The sequence below is a fragment of the Diplotaxodon limnothrissa genome, linkage group LG4, assembly GCF_057381915.1.
Source record: "Diplotaxodon limnothrissa isolate DT_005_m linkage group LG4, D_limnothrissa_male_GT1.1, whole genome shotgun sequence".
Classification (NCBI taxonomy): Eukaryota; Metazoa; Chordata; class Actinopteri; order Cichliformes; family Cichlidae; genus Diplotaxodon; species Diplotaxodon limnothrissa.
Window position 1 is genome coordinate 25033766 of NC_140599.1, and position 19852 is coordinate 25053617.

Consider the following 19852-nt stretch of genomic DNA (forward strand, 5'->3'; position numbering starts at 1 on the left):
AAGAAGGTGTAAAGAAAAAACTAAAACAACAAAAAAAGTGTCACCATCATCAAAAAAAAAATACAAACTGATGGGGGGGGGGGGGGGGGGGGGGGGGAATAAAGAGCAATAAAACTAGAATGTGCTTTTTTCACTGAGCATTAATGTAGCATTTTAAACTTCACAGGAATACATAGATAGGAATTTATTATCTGGAGTTGATCTGGTCCTTATAAAACTTCATTGCCTGCACTTTGTTGGAACTCTGAAGATTCATCCCTGGGGACTGTGTATAACTATTTATAGTAAACTTTAAAGATTCACAAAGACAAGCAAAAACTCTTCTGACAGCCAACTGTAAATACAAGTAGCCTTCCATACCTAAGATGATTCAACATCAAACAAGAGGAGTGAGAATTCTCAAGTGGCAGATGGTATGCCTCCTTTCACTAATCATAAGTTTAGATGAAACGATTTGTCTAAAAATAATTTGCCACATTCTTTTTTTTGCAGCTCCATACTTGTCGAGACTCATTCATCGTCCTTTTGATTAGTAATCAATAGCTGAGGTCAACAAATGGTAATTTTTTTTTTTTTTATGATAAAACAGGTTATAATGTTTATTAAAATAAAATGTTTATTAAAAGTGCTTTAATCTTAAATTCAAGTCCAAAAGCTGGATGGAGTTTTACACCTATCAGATAGAAGATAAATTCTCCACAGCGCTTGTTTTCTGTGGAGCAGGAAAAAACACACACCCTGAATGATAGTTTTCACTTGTGTTACAATCGTGTGGGAGAAGCGACAATAACAGAGGGCAGGAGGGTTACCGCTCTAATTAAAACTGCTAAAATTAAACGTTTTCTCCTTGGATAGACTTCGAGGAAATGAAAACTTCTGAGATTTATTAGAACCTCATTTGTGTGTTGATGAAAATGATTTAAATCTAATTTCTCATGCATGATTTCTGGGACTCTTTTGTCATTGATCAAATGACATTTTTTTCGTGGTGCAACTTGAAAGGTCACGGCTGTTTCAACATGACCTTACGCCTAAACAAGAAAGAGGTTTGAATGGATGCCATCACTTTTTTAATCAGAACTGTCGACTAAACAATGTAACACACTCTGTGTATCATTTATCTTTATGGACAAAATAAAATTGACTGTGAAAAGCTACTTGTTTTAATTCTTTCATATACAGAATATTGTGTAGATTTTTTACACTGGCTGAGCTTCCCTGAAAACGTATTTACTTTATGATTTCTCATTAACCATCAATCATTGCACTGCTGTGCAGACATCACTAAGTTGCTCAATAATAACACCGTTTGCTTCTACACATCAAAGCCCTGCCAACTAAACTTGGAAATGACTGCTTGGAATGACTGTTTTTTTGGTTGATGTGGATCACGAATTGTAGCCTACAGACGATTTTACGACACAACCCGATAATAATGTGCTGTCACGGCTTGTAATTAGCGCTATTGCACATCGCTCTCTCTTTCTCCCATTGGCTCTCTCCCTTCTCTCGCTCTCTCCCCCAATTCACATGCTCATAGGGTCCTTTGCGTTGTCTTTCTCCCACTCTCTCTGTCTCTGACGGCTTTGTGGAGTGGAGCAGCCTCAGAGGTGTGTGACACCCTCCAGCGCAGCCAGGGGCACAGCTTCGGTGATGCTCTCCAACTATTTACTACTATAAGCGACCCTTTGGGTGTCTGAACTGCTTTTTCCACAACAATCGTTTTGCTGTTGTTGTTAAAGGAAAGAAAAAAGTACAGAGTGGCATATTGTTTTTACGCATGGAGGTTGGAATCAGCCTTTTCCCGATTACGCATGGCTGTATCTCATCTCCTTGGAAGATGCTTGCGAGTTTGTGAGAGCGCGCCAGGGCGTCAAGCAGGGCGGAATAAGTGAGCAATGATGCGGGGCACTGAGCTGCTGCTCGGTTACTTTCTGGTGAAAGTTATGGTGTGCGATGCGGAGGGCGAACCCGGTCAAACTATCGATGACTATATTATACCCGGATTTAACGACTCAATGGAGGCTGAGATTGGAGTCACGGAGACCCCACACGTGGAGGACAAGTGCCGTGGCTACTACGACGTGATGGGCCAGTGGGATCCGCCGTTCGTGTGCAGGACGGGCAGCTACCTGTACTGCTGCGGCACCTGTGGCTTCAGGTTCTGCTGCGCGTTTAAAAGCTCCCGACTGGACCAGACCACCTGTAAGAACTACGACACCCCACCGTGGATGATGACAGGGCGACCTCCGCCAAAAGTGGACGTAGCGCTCGAGTCCGCGAAGGATAAAACCAACCTCATTGTTTATGTCATATGCGGGGTCGTGGCCATTATGGCACTGATAGGGATTTTCACCAAGCTTGGTTTGGAAAAGACGCAGCGTCCACACAGAGAAAACATGTCAAGGTGAGCTACAAATGTAATAACTTTTGGTTCTGCTGGATTACAGTTTCTGACTTTTTGTTTTGTTTTTAATCTGTCTAAATATTTAAAAGCCCCCAAGTTAGACAAATTCCGTCAGTATGGAAAGAATGTTCCAACTTTATATCAAGAACGAGTCAAAGCAACAGGTTGTTTTATTTTTATATGGACATTGATTCTGTTTAAATACACGCTAAATGAGTCTTATCAACCCGAGGTAGCGCACGGACTTTAGAAACATCTTCCTCATTCTTAAGTCTGTTAATGTTATAAAGCAGAATATAAAGCTGAATGTTAGCTTTTTGGTCTTTATCTATAGCGAGATTGAAGATGGTAAATACAAAAAAATGGATATAATCTATATTGGGTTTGGAAAACTAGGTCTCTGCCTATTTTCAGTACATTACAACTGAAACCAAGCCGGTGACCTATAATGGGACTTATGCCTTGCATCATTATTTGCTTGCAGTATTTACAGCTTTTCAATCAAACACAAACACATGCAGGGCTGATGCTCTATACTCACAGTGATTTTGCACTAAAGGAAGAACGACCTTCTGAGAGACTTAAGGAGCAGTCCAGGATATCACCATCAGCGAACCGCTTGTGTCTGTTTACACCTATGTTTGTTGATGACTTTTCAACACAAATGTATCCCATTAAATCTATGTTTTATTGGAAGTACACTCTTGACTTACAAGGTAATCTGTAAGCCTCAACTGAATCAATCCTTCTACCCAATTTGTAGAAATTTCCTTAAAGAGAACAATAGGAAAGAGGTGAGGTCATAGTAACCTTTACTAAATTCTGATTGAGAATGAGTCTAAGTGGATTTTACTGTAAGATTTAATGCAATTCACAATTTTTTTCATGCGTCATAATTGCAAGAGGCAGACCACCCTAAAAACATAGTTACTCCATTTATGAGTACCACAGACAAATAGCTATTTAAAAGAAATTAGGAAAAAAAACCCTCAATGCCTCAATTAGTCAAAATCCATGCATGTGTATAGCTCGTAAAATCTCGAGTATTTTTTTTTTAACAACAACGTAATCTTCACTTTATCTCCCACTACAAGTGTGCTTGTGTATCTGTCTGCAAAGACCCTGTCCTCTGCATGTATGTTTGACAGCTACAGAGGCAGCGCTAGTATTCTTTTCACTTTGTGAGTCTATTTGTGTATTCATGGCAAAACATGGTCCTGGAGACTGCAGCAGGAACTACCACAAGAGTTGTGAGAAGTGTGAGATGTGTTTGAGGACAGAATTGCTGATGTGAAAACATCACATCCATAAATATCATCAAGGTTTAGAGGTTTGTAGTTAAAATCAAACTAGGTGTATAACGATTCTCCAAGCCAACAGCTGTAGAGAGTAAGGTGCATTTAGTTTAATTTAATGGAGAGCAGCAGATATTTTCTGTTAAGACCTCCCTCACATCTATCAGTGCAGCATGTGTTTGTTTACAATAAAATGACACAAATAGTTCTGTTATTTTCAAGAATGAAAAAAAAAAAAATCAAGATAGAGAGAGAAGATCAAATCCCATCTCCTTTCTCACCTCTGCACAGCAGGGCGGTCACGCTGTGAAATGAGTGCGAATGTTACAGAAATAGTTAGATGCAACCCTCCCCAATACACTGCTGGAAAGGTGTGTGTGTGAAGATATTTGACATTCTGACAAGCAGTGTTGACAACCTAACTCCAAGCCCTGATGACATCTGGTTTATGCCAAACAAGGACTAAGACTTAAAAGAGAAAAATTCTGCATGTGGGATGTAACGTGTGGAAGCTTTAAGGAGGCAAACATGGTCTAAAGATTTGCTTTCAAGATATGATCCAGTGTTTTAACTCTTCAAGAACTAAAAGTTGGAATGACTTAGCCTCAGTTATTTTTCAGTCTGTCTCTTGAGAGTAGTGTTGCAGATGTTTAGAAGAGCAACAATCACTGGCTGCAATATTTCTTAAAACTGCAGAAACAAAGCCTGCGACCTTAGTACTGTGAATTGTCTCCTGAAAAGTTGATGAAAACCATTTTTGCAACTTTAACCCCAAGTAGATTTGGCTATGGATTATATAACATGTTAAACAGATCTTTACTTATATTTTATTTTTGCACGTATTTCATGTATGTGTTCATATTCACATTCTTCATCTTTTCAGAGCTCTTGCACATGTGATCCGCCATCCTGCCTCAGAACATACAGACGACGCTGGACTTGGTCAGCACTATGAGAACATACAAACCAGACTCACAACTAACAGTTTCCGTAAGTAGCCGCATACATATCTACTTACATGCACATACATATCATAGGACCATACATATTTGGACAGAGACAATGTTTTTCTAATTTTGGTTCTGCACATTACCTCAGTGGATTTTAAATGAAACAACTCAGATGTAGTTGAAGGGCATTCTTTCAGTTTTATTTAGTGTATTGAACAAAAAGATGATATGAAATAAAAAATGTGAGGAACTAAAAGATTTTGAACACAATCCCTTCTTTTCAGGGGCTCAAAAGAAATTGGACAAATTAAACAACTGAAAATAAAATGTTCATTTCTAATACTTGGTTGAAAACCCTTTGTTGCCAATGACAGCCTGAAGTCTTGATCTCATGGCCCTGCCAGGCCTTTACTGTAGTGGCTTTCAGTTCCTCTTTGTTTGTGGGCTTTCTATCCAAAGTTTAGTCTTCAACAAGTGAAACACATGCTCCATTGGGTTAAGATCAGGTGACTGACTTGAATATTCAAGAATATTCCACTTCTTTGCTTTAAAAAACTCCCGGGTTGCTTTGGCTGTATGTTTTGGGTCAGTCCATCTGTATTATGAAATGCCACCCAATCAATTTGAGTGCATTTAGTTGGATTTGAGCAGACAGTATGTTTCTGAGCACCTCAGAATTCATTTGGCTGCTTCTGTCCTGTGTCACATCATCAATAAACACTAGTGTCCCAGTGCCACTGGCAGCCACGCACGCCCAAACCATCACACTGCCTCTGCAGTATTTTACTCTTCCACACCTTCTCCATACTTTTTTCTTGCCATCCTTCTGGTAGAGGTTGATCTTGGTTTCTAAGAATGTTTTTCCAGAGCCGTGCTGGATTTTTAATATATATATTTTTTAATATTTTAATTTTTAATATTTTTTTTTTAGGAAAGTCCAATCTGGGTTTTCTATTCTTGAGGTTTATAAGTGGCTTCTACCTGACAGTAAACCCCCTGTATTTTCTGTTCATGATAAACTTGGATATCGATATGCCTATCCTCTGGAGAATGTTGTTCTCTTGGTTGGCTGTTGTAAAGGAGTTTCTCTTCACAACAATCTACCATTGTTGTCTTCTGTGGACGTCCAGGTCTTTTGAGTTCACCAGTGCTCTCTTAGATTTCCATCCATCCATTCGCTTCCGCTTATCCTTTTCAGGGTCGCGGGGGGTGCTGGAGCCTATCCCAGCTGTCATAGGGCGAAAGGCGGGGTACAACCTGGACAGGTCGCCAGTCTGTCGCAGGGCTAACACATAGGGACAGACAACCATTCACACTCGCATTCACACCTAGTGACAATTTGAATTATCCAATTAACCTATCCCCACAAGCTGCATGTCTTTGGACGATGGGAGGAAGCCGGAGTACCCGGAGAGAACCCACGCAAACACGGGGAGAACATGCAAACTCCACACAGAAAGACCCCGGCCTGATGGTGGAATTGAACTCAGGACCTTCTTGCTGTGCGGCACCTTAGATTTGTCCACTCCTAATACAGTAGCAATTTGTCAGATGGGTTTTTTCTGTTTTTGCAGCTCAAGGATGGCTTGTCTCACTTTGCATGGAGAGCTCCTTTGACTGCATCTTGTCTGTTCACAGCAAAATTTTCCAAATGCAAGCACCACACCTCAAATCAACTCCAGGCTTTTTATCTGCTCAATTGATAATGACATAAAAAAGGAGTTGCCCACACCTGCCTATGAAATAGCCTTTGAGTCAACTGTCCAAATACTTTGGTCCCTGTAAAAAGAGGGTGGCACAAGTTAAGGAGCTAAAACTCCTAAAACCTTCATCCAATTTCAAAAGCGGATACCTCCAAAGGAAAGCTAAGAGTCTACAAATTATGTACATGTCCATTATATACTATAATTGAAATATGTTTCAGTAAACAGTTAAAAAAAATTTAATTTGTGTCAGTGTCAGTATCTGAGCACACAGGATGGATGGGTAATATCTGTTAACTCATGTTGCCATCATAAGCTTTTAATTCTAGTAAATTCCCACTTTCAGCGACTAATTGCTTTGTACCACAAAGCTCACCCTCGAAGGTCTTAACTGTTTCAAATACAAATATGAAACTGTGAGCTTTGTATGTTTTTTGTTTTCTTTTTGGCCTAAATGTGCGGAACCGGAAGTATCGGAAGCAGGGGGAAAAAAAATCCCATATCCTCAAGCCTGGCGAACATATTAGTCATACCCTCATACTGACAACCTTGAGCTCTTCCGTTGCCAAAACATATTGTATGCCACAGCCATTATATTGCACCGTGCTTCTTTCATTCGTCAGCACCAATGCCTACACACACCCACAAATGCACGCAGACAGAAAGGAGTTCTTATTAATGCTAACCTGCTTACTGCCAACCTACTTTCTGCCTCAACAGCTACAGCCAGTAAAGGTCTCTTTGCACCCCCACGCCCCAACGAGATGGATAATTATGGCAAATGCCATTGTAATAAAAAAGGTTTTACAGACACAGTCAAACAGCACTCATTTTTGAAAAGCTGCTACAGCCAGACATCTGACTTTTAAAAAGTAAATTCCAAACTCTTAACTTAGGATAAACACTGACATGATACTGATTAGGTCCAATATTATACAGTATATACTGGGAAGTATGAGTTAGAGGTAAAAGAAATAACATGATTTAAGCTAGGTTCTGATTCAAATAAAGAATGAGGGATGCTCTGCCATTTTATGGTAAATGGTTCTCTTAATTAAAAAAAAAAAAATTCAGGTGGGAAATAAAAATCACCAGTTTGTTAATTTATCATTAATGAGGCCCAGACACTTGCACTTTCTCAGTAGAATTTACGGGCGCAGCAAGTGCACCCTTATTATTTTGCAAGGGTTTCTAATTAGTGAAAACATGAATTCTGTGATTAGAAAGAAAATCTTTTAGGTCTTAGCACATACTTGTCAACTTTAAGATGTTGAGACATAAATCCAAGATGATCACAGATGAGTGATGAATAGTAATAAATGTTCTCATTCATTTTTAGATGACAAACAGAGAGAGGGTCTGGAGGACTTTACAAGCACGAGTTAAATCTCTTTAAATCTCTGTAAAGCCTCAACTACAAAATAAATGCCAGAAAATTCTCCTTTTTAAACTAGAGTGCTTACTGAACCTTATGAAAAAATATATAATATAATATGCTACATATGGCATTTTTGTGCAATTTATTGCTTTATAATGTGTTGTGCAATTTATTTCATTTTTTTGTGAAAAAAAAATCACATTGTTGATTGTAGACATCGCAAAAACTTACACAAAAACTAATGTATCAAACATAATACACTTGGCATTACAGAGTTAAAATATAGTATAATAGCAGCAATCAGGTGTATTAAAAGGCTGAAGAAATGTTATGCAATCACACCAATCATGCTAATATTGCTAACACAAGACCGCTGTGCGTGATGTGTCACGTACAAGTGTATTTTTATACATCAGTGCATTCATACAATTTCAAGGCAGAAGGGGATTTTTGAAATTGAAGTGAGATGTCTGCATTCACAGGACAAATAACTAACCAACCAAACAAAGCAAAACAAAGAAACAACAAAAGCGCTAATACGATTTGTGTTTATTCAGTTAGTCTCTACTTTTTAACTATATTGAGGAGAAGACGGTTGCAGCTTTTATTTTGTGACCTTGCACATGCCATTTCAGAGCACAGCAGCTTAGAAATTTATGACAAGGACTCTGTGTAATTGAGGTGGCAACAGAAGAGTCATGATTGTTTTCTTGACAGCAAACCCTGGAAGGTTACATGAGGTGAGGTGGTATTTTTTGACACATGTACCCATCTTGTACAGCTGTGGTTTCTAGTGGCATGCCCAAGCCACTGTATTTTACAGATAGAGGTGTAAATCTCCGTAGGATACCCGTCTTTATCTGCTGCCTGTCAAAGATAATAGAAATCTGTTAAACTGGGCTATGAGCTCTTATTCTCCTTAAGACACCAGCAACACTGTCTTTATGACAAGGGCTTCTTTGGCTACCGGGACTATCATATCTTTGTCCTGCTGGACATCCGAGTACATGGGGGTAATTGTGAAGAGTGGCCTCTTTTTACTCCAGGCAGTCAGCCAGTGAGAACAAAGTCTCCACTCAGTGCCAACACTCCACTGGTGCATGACAGCCCATTTCCTCATTTTCAGATAGAAATGTATTTCAGCAGCATTACTTATGACAGCAGCTGAGAAACAGCTACCAAATGTAGAGTGTACCTATAGTTATATTTCCGCCTGCCACATGCTGTACTCTGAAACTCGTAGAGAAGGCTCAAAGAAGATGATTACTATGTGACTACATAGTGACCTGAAAAATTATTTGGATGGTGAGAGAAAGTTCAGTTGTGGATTCTCACTTATAGCTGACTGGCCAATACTCTGAGGAGCGTTGCCATTATGAGATTAATATGAGCTTAATATGATCTTAAAGTGCAGAATCTAAAGTACACATGATGGGGTAAACCATTATATTGTAATAACTGTTGAGGAATTATTTCTTTATTTATATAATTGTTTTTATATAATATAATAATTTATCATGAATCCTTTGCAGCCAGTGATTGCATAAAATCTGATGTTGTTTTCAAGGATTTTACTTTGGATTTCTCTGCAGACCATTAACAAATATTACATTTCCTGGCCTTGAATCTTTCAGGTTGCTTCTGCAGTATATTTTGGGTTCCTCATTCGTACTGTGACACACATTCCAGTCAACTTTACTGCATCCGGCAAAAATAATAGCTTTTCAGAGCATTTCCAAATTCATGGAGCTGCACCTGTCTTCCATCGCATCAGTAAACACCTGTGACTCACTGGCATAGGAAACTATACATAGCCATGCATCACGTAGTCCGTTTTCCATATTTTTCCCCTAGTTCCTGTACAGGTTGATCTTTGCTGCATCTGTCCTAAGAATGTTGCTTCAGAGTTTTGCAGATGTTTATGCACATTTTATTTACTAAGTTTAATCTGGATTTTCTTGAGAATTATGAAATGTTCTTGCAACCTGGGGTGAGTCCTCTGTATTGGCACTCATAAAGTCATCTCTTTATAGTAGAGTCAAATATAGTGAGTCTTGTTTGCTGTGTCTTTTCTTTACAATGGAAAGGATTCCACACTTACTTACTTACTTACGTACCAGTCTCTGTGTGAATCTCTTGTTTATGTTGCTGAGCTCAGTTTTTTTTTAAATAACAAATTATTACATTCAAATTGATTGTTGGAGATTTAATAAAAAATATAAGCGAGGAAGCATTGAAAAACACGAGCGGTTATAATTTACAGTAAGCAAACTTTTTTTGTAAAAAGTTTGTTTTACAACTTTTATTGTAAATAAAAAATCTCTTTAAGATACAAAAACCATTCCTAAATTAAATTAATGTTAGAACACACTTCAGTTGTAAAACATCACCAGTTTTCACAGGTACACTGGTGGATAGGATGTCCCAAGTATACTCTAGAACTTATCAGTCTCTGTGTGTATCCAGGCTGTCTTAATTGCTTTTGTCTTTTGATGTAATCCCAGACTGATTCCATGATGTTGAGCTCAGGCGTTGTGTGGGCCATACCATCTGCTGCAGCACTCCTTGTTCTTGTCGTCACTGAATATAGAGCTTCATAATTTTGGCTGTGGGTTTGTGGTTGGTGCTGTCTTGATGCAAAATGCAGTTGGGACCAATAAAATGTTTCTCTGATTACATAATATGATACCTAAACTTCCTCAACCTTTTGCACAGCACTATATGTACTTAAATGTTAAGAAAACTAACAAAAGTTAACTAACTTTTAACTTCACCATGTTTTCAATATCTGAGTTTGTACAAAGTTTTTTAATGCCTTTAGTTAAAAAAACAAAACAAAAAAAACAATGAAGCTTTGTACACTAAGTAATCCTCACTTAATAATTATCAGACTAAACCATACTCGTTGGCCAATTTATTAGGTCAGTCTTCTTAGTATTGGACCCCCTTTTGACTTCACAACTGCTTTATTCTTCTTGGCACATACTCAACAAGGTGCTGGAAACATTCCTCAGTGATTCTGGTCTATATTAACATGACGGCATCCCACAGTTGCTGCAAATTTGTCAGCTGCATATTTATGATGCAAATCTCCCACTCCATCATATCCCAAAGGTGCTCTTTTAAAGATTTGGTTAAGTACAGTTAACTCATTGTCATGCTCAATAAACCAGTTTGAGGTGATCTGAGCTTTGTAATATGAAGTATTATCCTGCTGGAACATGGGTACACGGTGGTCATAAAGGGATTGGCACGGTCAGCAGCAATACTGAAATAGGCTGTGGCATTTACATGTTGTTCCGTTGGTACTAAGGGGCCAAAACTACACCAAGAAAATATGTCCTATACCATTACTCCACCAGCAGCAGACTGAACTATTGATATGAGGCATGGTGAATCAATGTTTGACTGGTAGTTACACTAAATTCTGATCCTGCCATTCAAATCTCACAATAGCAATCAAGATTCATCATATCAGGCAACATTTTCCCATCTTCTGTTGTTCAGTTTTGATGATCCTGTGTGAATTGTAGCCTCAGTTTCCTGTTCTTAACTGACCATTTCCAGTGTGGTTCTCTGCTGCTGTAGCTTATCCGCTTCAATGTTCAACATTTGTGTTGTGCGGTCAGAAGTGCTCTTCTGCATCTTGGTTGTAATGATTGGCATATGAGCTGCTATTTGGAGGTCAGGTTGTACTCACAGTGTCTACATGCCTAAATGAAAACTGCTGCTCAAATTTGATCAAGTAATTTACACAAATGTTTAAATACATAAACTGAAATAAATATATAAATGTGTTTGGTAATTCAAATTTTCATAAATCTGGTAGAAACGTCAAGATATTCAATCAGAAAGAAATTAATATTTTCATTACCAACTTGAAAGTAGGGTGCCTGTAAATAAGAGCAAAACTTCTCCTTGTACCATTTATTCTGGGGCATACAGCTCCCAAAATACTCTCTTAAATCTTTTATGAGTTCCAGGGAGGTGTCTGTGTCTGGAGTGTTAACTCACTTATTTCCCGCATCAACCATTGAGTCTTTAACCTTACAACTCTTCAGAAGTGGCCTACTTTCCACCAGCAGCTGACACAGAAGCCGTGACTACAACAACAGTGCAAGCTCAAATGGCACTCAATCAGAGTAAAATATGCAATAAAGAGGAAGATAATCAATAGTACACACCAGTACATCAGTTTAATGATGCTGAGTTTGGAATCCTGAAAAAGACATCAGATGCTAAAAAAAAAAATCAGCTCCCAGTTTCAATTTTAGTGTCCATTTTTCAAGAGGAAATTTGATTTACTCGAGACCTCCAGACACAGAAAAGATCAAATGTTTATGACAAATGTTGAAATGACAGTTTTACCAAAGCATTCAGAGTATGGGAATTAAAATATTTACTCTCAGTGGTCTCTGCCTTTAAGCAGATACCTAGACTTTGACCTTGGCTGGAGTATCAGATAAACAGAAGTCAGGTGAAACAGCTCAAATGGTATCACTTACAAACTTGCCTGAGACTGTGGCCCAACAAATGAGGGCATGGACAGTTTTCCACAGATAATAGCTTATCCAAAAGAAAATTGCACTACATGGAACTATATTTAATTGAGGAATGTCATTTAACATGTATGTCAAAGAGTAAACCGATTGCTTTTATTAAAAGTAAAGTAACTTCTGGGTATGAAAGCAAAAGTTCTAATCCATGAGATTTAACAAGATCAGGCTGAATGAGAGCCTCTGTGGCTGGCCCACTTACAACAACTGTATGAAACTGAAACAGGTCAATAAGCTCAGAAAAAAAGTATGACAGCAATTTAAACCAGACAGATTTAATGTAGGGATTTGATTAAATGTATTAACGTTTTGACTATTTTTACCAGCAGTGACTATGTGGCTGGACTTTCTTCCACTGTTTCACTGTTTTCTCTTCATGACCAAACCAGGTCTTGGTGACGTTAAAGGTAGCAGGAAGCATGGCACAGTCCGTTTAAAGCGTTTATACTCCATCGATCCATAGAGACCGAGAGAATATTTATTTGCATATATGGACAACTATGAATTATGAAGCATGTACATGAAGCATATGGACAGACAAAACAAGACACAAACTACAGGATGGCCATTATACTGTAGTTTTACTTTAACACCAGGGTCTCATGATGTAATAATACCTGCTAAGCCCATGAAAAAACATTTTTTTAAAAAGAACACCTTGGGGGAAAAATTTATTCCGGTTATTAAAACAACTTGAAATGGGACCATCTGGTGTTTTCAGTTTTCAAGGTAGGGGAGACAAATATAAATAAATACATAAATGCATACATACATAAATAATCTGCCTCATAGGATTTTAAGGTGCAAAAAACAAAGTCATGTCAGCTTGAAACAGGAACCCATCCATTCCTGCATCCATCTATCCATCCACCAGCTCCTCCCCAGGACCCTGAATTTGATAAGCAGAATTAATAGAGGAACATCCCGTAAAAATAAAATAGGCTAGTTGTTAAGCTGGCCCGAGATAGTGAATAACTGAAACAGGACCAGGTTTCTGTCTTGTAGAACCTTTTCTTCCTCCCCTTATTTTACAGATGGTCAATATGGTTGTCTTCACTTGGACAATGGTATTTGAGACCTCGTGCTCTTTTGTGATGTGTTTGAGAGCCTGTCATTTGAGTCATCACACAGAACAGTGGTTTCTTTTTTCTTTTACCAAGAAAAGATCATTTTAACGGCATCTACAATGTTGGCTGCCGACAGCTTCGCAGTCCTCCCTCCTACCTACATCCTCACCCTCACCACCAACACTGATGTTTTCCGTTTTCACGTCTTCAGGACCAGTCCATGATTGATCATGTTCCATTGTGTATTTCTATTCAGGGACAGTTTTACTGCACCAGCAGTGTGTTTGGAGTCATTGGCATGGTGAAAAGTGAAGAAACTGCATCAGATCTTTTCCAAATGGTAATATATGATGGATCAAAATCTGATGATAGTTTTCTGCGTTCATAATTCCAGCATATCCCCCAACAGCTAAACCTTGACAGAGCCTCCACCGCAGCTGCAGACGCTCACTGTTGTACGTCTCTCCTGACTTGTTTTGTACACTTTGAAAAAAACAAAGTCATGTCAGCTTGGAACAGGAACCCATATATCCATCCATAGGCTCTAGCCCTCCTATGACCCCAAATTTGAGAAGATTGGTACATTTGGATTCATCACTCTATTAGACTTGTCACCACTAATGTTTTGACCTCCACTTTTTCAGTTTCCTTAAAAATATTGAGGACATACTGTACAGGAAATTACTTGTTTCTTCCTTGCAACAGGCTGCTGATAAAAAAGTGCCAAACGACTGAAAGAAAAGACCATTTAAAATTCTTTGCTAAGTTATCTGCTATGGACACATTCAATACCATGTCATTTCTTGACTTAGGTGTCTTTCTTATGCCTGAATGATTCATAAGTCAGTGTTAACTGGCTTCACTAACAGTAAAAACAGTGACTTGAAAATGAGCAGGTACAAGGACTGGACTGTCAACTCACATCTCTACTGAAGTCTCCTGCTCAGACCATGACCTTAAACCTCTAATTCATAGGTTGAGGGTCACATATTGATTTGTATTGATTTGTTTCCACTGACTTTATTGGACTCTTATGTCATGCTGTCATCCTGATGCTCATTTTGTTGAAAAATTTGACCACACTGACAAAGACAAAAACGGAAATATAACTGTTTCCTGTTTCAATTAGCTTTGCAAGTACAAAATATTGTTTTTTTGTTACCTTTTGCCTTTTTGAATATTTTTAGTTAACTAAAAACTTTTTTTACAACTAGTTTTAATTTTTTAGTTCTGTTTTAGTGAACTACTGTAAAATGTCCTTGATCACAGATGATCTTTAGTTTTTATTGAACTGAATAAGTTAAGTCCCAGGAAAGGAAAGCTTGATATATAGATATTTTTATAATATAACGACCACTGTGGCACCACTAATCCTTTGCTATTTAAAATCCCCAAATCTGTTCGTACTAATTATACCCTCCCCTTGTCTATGGTGAAGTATCTGTTGCAGCTGTCCTCTGCATCATTTCATGAGACAGCATTGATAATTTGAGACTTTCTGAATTAATTAGCACAGTAATAAAGTTTCTTGCTGACCAGTGGGGAATAGGAGCCTAATTAACCCATTTTCTGTATTAATGATCTGTTTTTATGAGATGTATTCTAGACCAATGGGGCTAAAGGAATCATTGCATTTTAAACTTTGTAAACTTAAATAAATATAATAAACAAACATTTAATTAAAACTGTCCACAACATGTACAACCATAAGCATGTTGATATCTCTACTCAGATTCAACACAGCACACAGCGCAGTCCTCAAACAGCCGGCTGTGAATTGGTACGTTCTCCAATCTAAAGTAGGAGTAGACACTCTGAACATTTGTTTGCTCTGTCATGCCAGTAGGCAGGGGGCCAGTCTATCTGCTGTGCACCCCTTAATTTACCAGATGTCTACTATACGATTAGGATGGTTTTACAAAGAGCAGTTCAGCTCTACAGCTGGCTCCCCAAGAAAAGGCTACTTAAAGGAAAGTGACACTAGCAGGTCAAAGAAAACACTTCATGTTTTAGCCTATATGTTCACATCTGGACAGTTGATTTGTTTTTTGGAAGTTTGACATCACTGAACATCACTAGCTGACTGAGACACGACTAAATAAGTGAATAAAATACAAAAATTTCATTCATAAAACCTGAAGCATAAACTTTGTGCACAGACTATACCACACTGCAAACCATAAAGCTCAAAAAAGCACTGCGGAAACATGATCAAGTACCTTTTAAAGTAGCCATGCCCCTAACTCTAGTATCAAAATCACCCCCTCTAGTGTTGTTATGAAGAAAGAAGCTATCCATGGAGACGTGTCTGTGAAGGTTCTCAGTCAACCAGGTCATTGTAGTCTAAGGGGCTTGGAAAGAAAAGCATCTGGACTTCTTTAAGTTTCCTTGAAGACGTTTGACCTCTCATCTGAGAAGCTTCTTCAGTTCTAAGAGCAACTGGTGGAGAGTCCCAGATTTTAAACCCTATGGGAGTGTCCCCTGTTGATTCTCTACCTAATCACACGAGCCAGGGCGCGAAAACGGGTGTGGGTCACAATCAGCCAAGTTTTCAGGTGAAACCTGGCCCCACCCTATCATGTGATTTACTGAGGTCAAATGGCCCAGGATGTGAGTGGGCGTTAAGGCGTCTGGGAAGGGATCTCATAAGTGGATTATAGATGGCCGACAGTTGGTGTTGTAAGCCACCGCCTCTGTTCAAAGATGGTCGCTCACAGTGGACATAGATGGCTTCTTTCACTCCTCTTTTGGGGCTCTCCACCTGTTGCTCTTAGAACTGAAGAAGCTTCTCGGATGAGAGGTGAAACGTCTTCAAGGAAACTTAAAGAAGTCCAGACACTTTTCTTTCCAAGCTCCTTCGACTATCCATAGAGACCAAAACAAAACACTTTTGGATTGAGCTGTCTGTCTGTAAGGACTAATTTGCTATTTATTTAATAGCATGGCCACTAGAGGAATTGCAGTTTCTAGTACTAGTACACTTGAATTAAACATACTCTGAAAAAAACCCAACATTTGTAATTTCTGTTTCATATTTATGTCAAAATATGTCGAAAGAGCTAATGCGTGTAGCAAAAGCAAAGTTACTTATTATCAGTGATAAGATCAAACCTAGCCACTAGCCCGTCTTCAGTTAGCACAGAACACAAAAGCTAAGCTGCTAATAAAAACTTAAAAACCTGCACATCACTCCTGTTTTTGTTCCCCGACACTGATTCTAAATTTCATTTGACGGCAATATTGAAATGTTATTATTTACATGTAAATTACATCCATGGCAAGGCATTATGGAATCTTATTTTCCCAGCAGTTGGTCCTCTGTAAACACCTGATCAGGGTCTTTTGACTGTTTCACACACACTTGTTCTAAATCCAAAGTCAACCATACTTTTGAGGTTGTAGCGCCTCAACTTTAGATCAGCCCCTCTCAGCTAATCAGCTCACCTGAATCAGTAGTTCGTTTCAAACGGCTGCAATGCGCTCACATAGATAGGCTTGTATTTCCTTAATCTGTTCCATTATTGCATTAATTTTTGCCTATAGCTCAGAGCAAATGCATGTATGGAAGAATGAAGAAATGGAAGGCCGCATGATCGACTGCATGCTTGTAGAAATGTACATTTTTTTAATGTCTATTTCATCCATGAAACTGTGTGTTTTGAAAACTGCTACAGTAATAAAGCTATTGTGTTATTATGACTCATTTTAAATTTGTTGACATCTTGCTTACAAATGCACTTAAAGAGGAAACTGTAATTCAGTTTCTGCATTAATAACTATTGATTGCCCTTCTTTAGAGAGCAACCAGATGAACAATGCAGCTCATGTACCAACTCTGGTAAGTCAGCCATATCCAGGTGTGGGACCAATAATCAGCCCATATGAGGACCCAAAGGATCTCAACAAGTACACCACACTCAAGGCTGTGGGTAAGAGGTTGTTTATCACAAACCAAAAAAACATATGGTGAAAAAGCACTTGAAATTCATTGTTTGATTTTATTAGGTAGGATCTTACATCAGATATAAATGCAATTTGCATAATTAATGAGGATTTCCCTGGATCTATAATGAGTGTCAGGGTGAGTGAGCTGAAACAATCTGTCATATGAGTAACCATGAGGGCAAGTTCAGAAGTTAATGAGGCAAAGATTTTGGATGAAAATCTTCATTAAATATTCTTTGGCATTTCAATAAAATTGGTGTTAAAAGTTGCTCATATCAACAGACAGAAAAGAGTAAGATGACATCTCTCTCTTTTTAGTTTAACATCAACAATTTATCTAATACATCTAGCTTTTCTTATTTGATTATTATCTACATGCCAAGGATACTACTTACATAATACAGTGGTAAAACTTTACAAGTGCTTTTTTGTTATTATAAAGGAGAATAGTTGGTTTGAATCTCTATCAAGTCTCTTGCTGTCAGAAATCCTTGTGATTTAATCCACCGTCCATCAATGCCAACAGCGAGGGGAACTGAAAGATTATTTATAGAAGCAAGTTTGTTGTTCTTCTCATGGGCTAATTTTGGAAAGTCTACAGCCAGTTCCTGGACAAGCAGCACTTTAAACAAGAAATTATAGAAGCTGTCAAAATAGTACTACTTAGAAACGTGGCTAAAAATATCTTTTTAAATATCTTTTGACATGCTTTTAATGTCAGGGTAAAGAAAAGAAAATCACTTCTCAGTTCCACTTTAAGTAACAATATTGTAGTGGTATGTATTTAGCAAGTATCTTTTATTGTTCGATTGGTGTGTTCATATATCCTCAAGAGCAATAAACTCCAACTTCAAAACCTCAGTTTTGAAATGTATTGTTCCCACTGTATTATATTAACCTTATCAGTAATCTGAATGAACTATAGTTAACCAACTACTTATCACATTGATTACTGAAGGAAAAAATAATTCCAAACAAATAGTCCTAATTTGACCCGATCACATTCAAGTCTCTAGTGATGGTATTTGTAGATCTGTGCATAATGCTATTAACACAGAAGTGCAATGCTTTATTTAGATTCCATTGAAATCAATTGGCTCTGTTTGACGGACCTGAGCATGGGAGAGATGACAGCTATCAGCATGCGTGAAACGAGGTCCAATCACTGCTCGCAGTCTTTGTGATGGCACAAGCAGCTGATGCTTCTTCGCCGCTAATCCACTGAAGTGCCGTCAAACGAACTTATCATTAGGGAGCAAATCTTAGCAAATGAGAGCAGGAACAGGAGACAATCAAGAGCAATCAAAACAAAAATGAATGAGGGGATGGTGATGTGATGCATCTTGTGTGCACACAAGAGGCTCTGTGGTCCGAATATATGAGCTATACCAACAATGATTTGTGTTTCACTGGTGCAAGGATATGCTTGTGTGTGTGTCTGTGCCAATTACAGCATCACTTTTGCCAAATCAAAGATTTCTTTCTGTATATATTTATTGTTTTAGTAAACAATGTCTAATATATGATGATGACACAAACGCACACACTTTTTGCTACAATAAATCTCTTGTTTATTTTTGTGTTTATTAGCGGAGAAAGCTAATGACAGCTTTCACAACAACCGTCGACAAGTGATTGAGATGACAGCCAAAGGTAGCCTTCCAATGGAAGGTGTGGATATGGAGCCAGAGCCGAGCAATCCTTACAGCCCTCCCAGACAGCTGTCAAAGCAGAATGGACACAAGTATAAAAGCTCCAAGAGCCACAGCTCCCAGACACTGTACTACAGCGCCAGCAGTGCTCCCAGTCCAGGCGTGCTAAGATCCTGGGAAAGCAAGGACACACTGGGACTCCGACAGAGCTATGGCCCAAAGAAACTCTGCATCACAGAAAAGGAGCTGGACACCATTCGCTACATGCCTCCACAACCATACTATGTCACTAACAGCAAGACAGAAGTGACAGTATGAACGACTGCCTAATCGTCAGGCTTATAATGAGTCTGCAGACTCCAGATGTAGTTACAGGAAAGCAGTGTGAACTGTAGTATGTGGCTCTGTCTTTGTAATGGATAACATTTATGACACTGTCACGAGGTGAAGTGTACTTTGACAGGACTCTGTATCTAACACCGTGCCTCAGATGGGCACTGTAATGAATATTTTGTGTTTAATATTCACATAATCAAACTGCTAAAGTTACATAACTTATAGTACAGTGATGAGATGTGACACATTAAGTACTATCGCCAGTATCTACTGAAAGGACCTTAAAATAAAAGCGTATTATGTAACTTCTATTAAGAAAAAAAAAAAAAAAAAAAGAGGTTTATGTTTATCTAATCAGAGTGGAATAGCCTGTGGTTGGTGGGATCTTTATGAAATGCTTCACTAGATAATGAATAGTGTTTAAAAATGTTGGGAACTGTTCATGTGTTAAGAGTACGGATTAATATCCAGTGGCAGTTGGACCAATTGCAGGGACCAGGGTTTGTATTTTCAGTCTATACAAATCTGTACCATACTCTGAATATGAGATAATCTAAAACCTC

The 19852-nt window shown here is 38.4% G+C and overlaps 1 protein-coding gene across 2 annotated transcripts; it reads left to right on the forward strand.

Moving 5' to 3' along the window:
* Positions 1-1898: 1898 nt before the first annotated feature.
* Positions 1899-19271, forward strand: shisa9b (shisa family member 9b). 2 transcript variants are annotated; one of them, XM_085352663.1, is made up of 4 exons: positions 1899-2407; positions 4586-4692; positions 17154-17285; positions 18892-19271. In XM_085352663.1, exons 1-4 carry the CDS (start codon positions 1899-1901, stop codon positions 19269-19271), a joined length of 1128 nt encoding a protein of 375 aa, XP_085208789.1. The 2 variants fall into 2 exon arrangements, with proteins under 2 accessions (XP_085208789.1, XP_085208791.1); XM_085352665.1 differs by having other exon boundaries at positions 1902-2407; positions 4586-4696; positions 17158-17285.
* Positions 19272-19852: the final 581 nt, after the last annotated feature.

What these genes read in the sequence shown, in the direction of transcription:
- shisa9b (XM_085352663.1), top strand. Translation starts at nt 1,899, where the DNA reads ATGATGCGGGGCACTGAGCTGCTGCTCGGTTACTTTCTGGTGAAAGTT. An exon ending in CACAGAGAAAACATGTCAAG is followed by an intron (nt 2,408 to 4,585) that starts GTGAGCTACAAA and finishes TCATCTTTTCAG; the next exon opens with AGCTCTTGCACATGTGATCC. An exon ending in CACCACACTCAAGGCTGTGG is followed by an intron (nt 17,286 to 18,891) that starts GTAAGAGGTTGT and finishes TGTGTTTATTAG; the next exon opens with CGGAGAAAGCTAATGACAGC.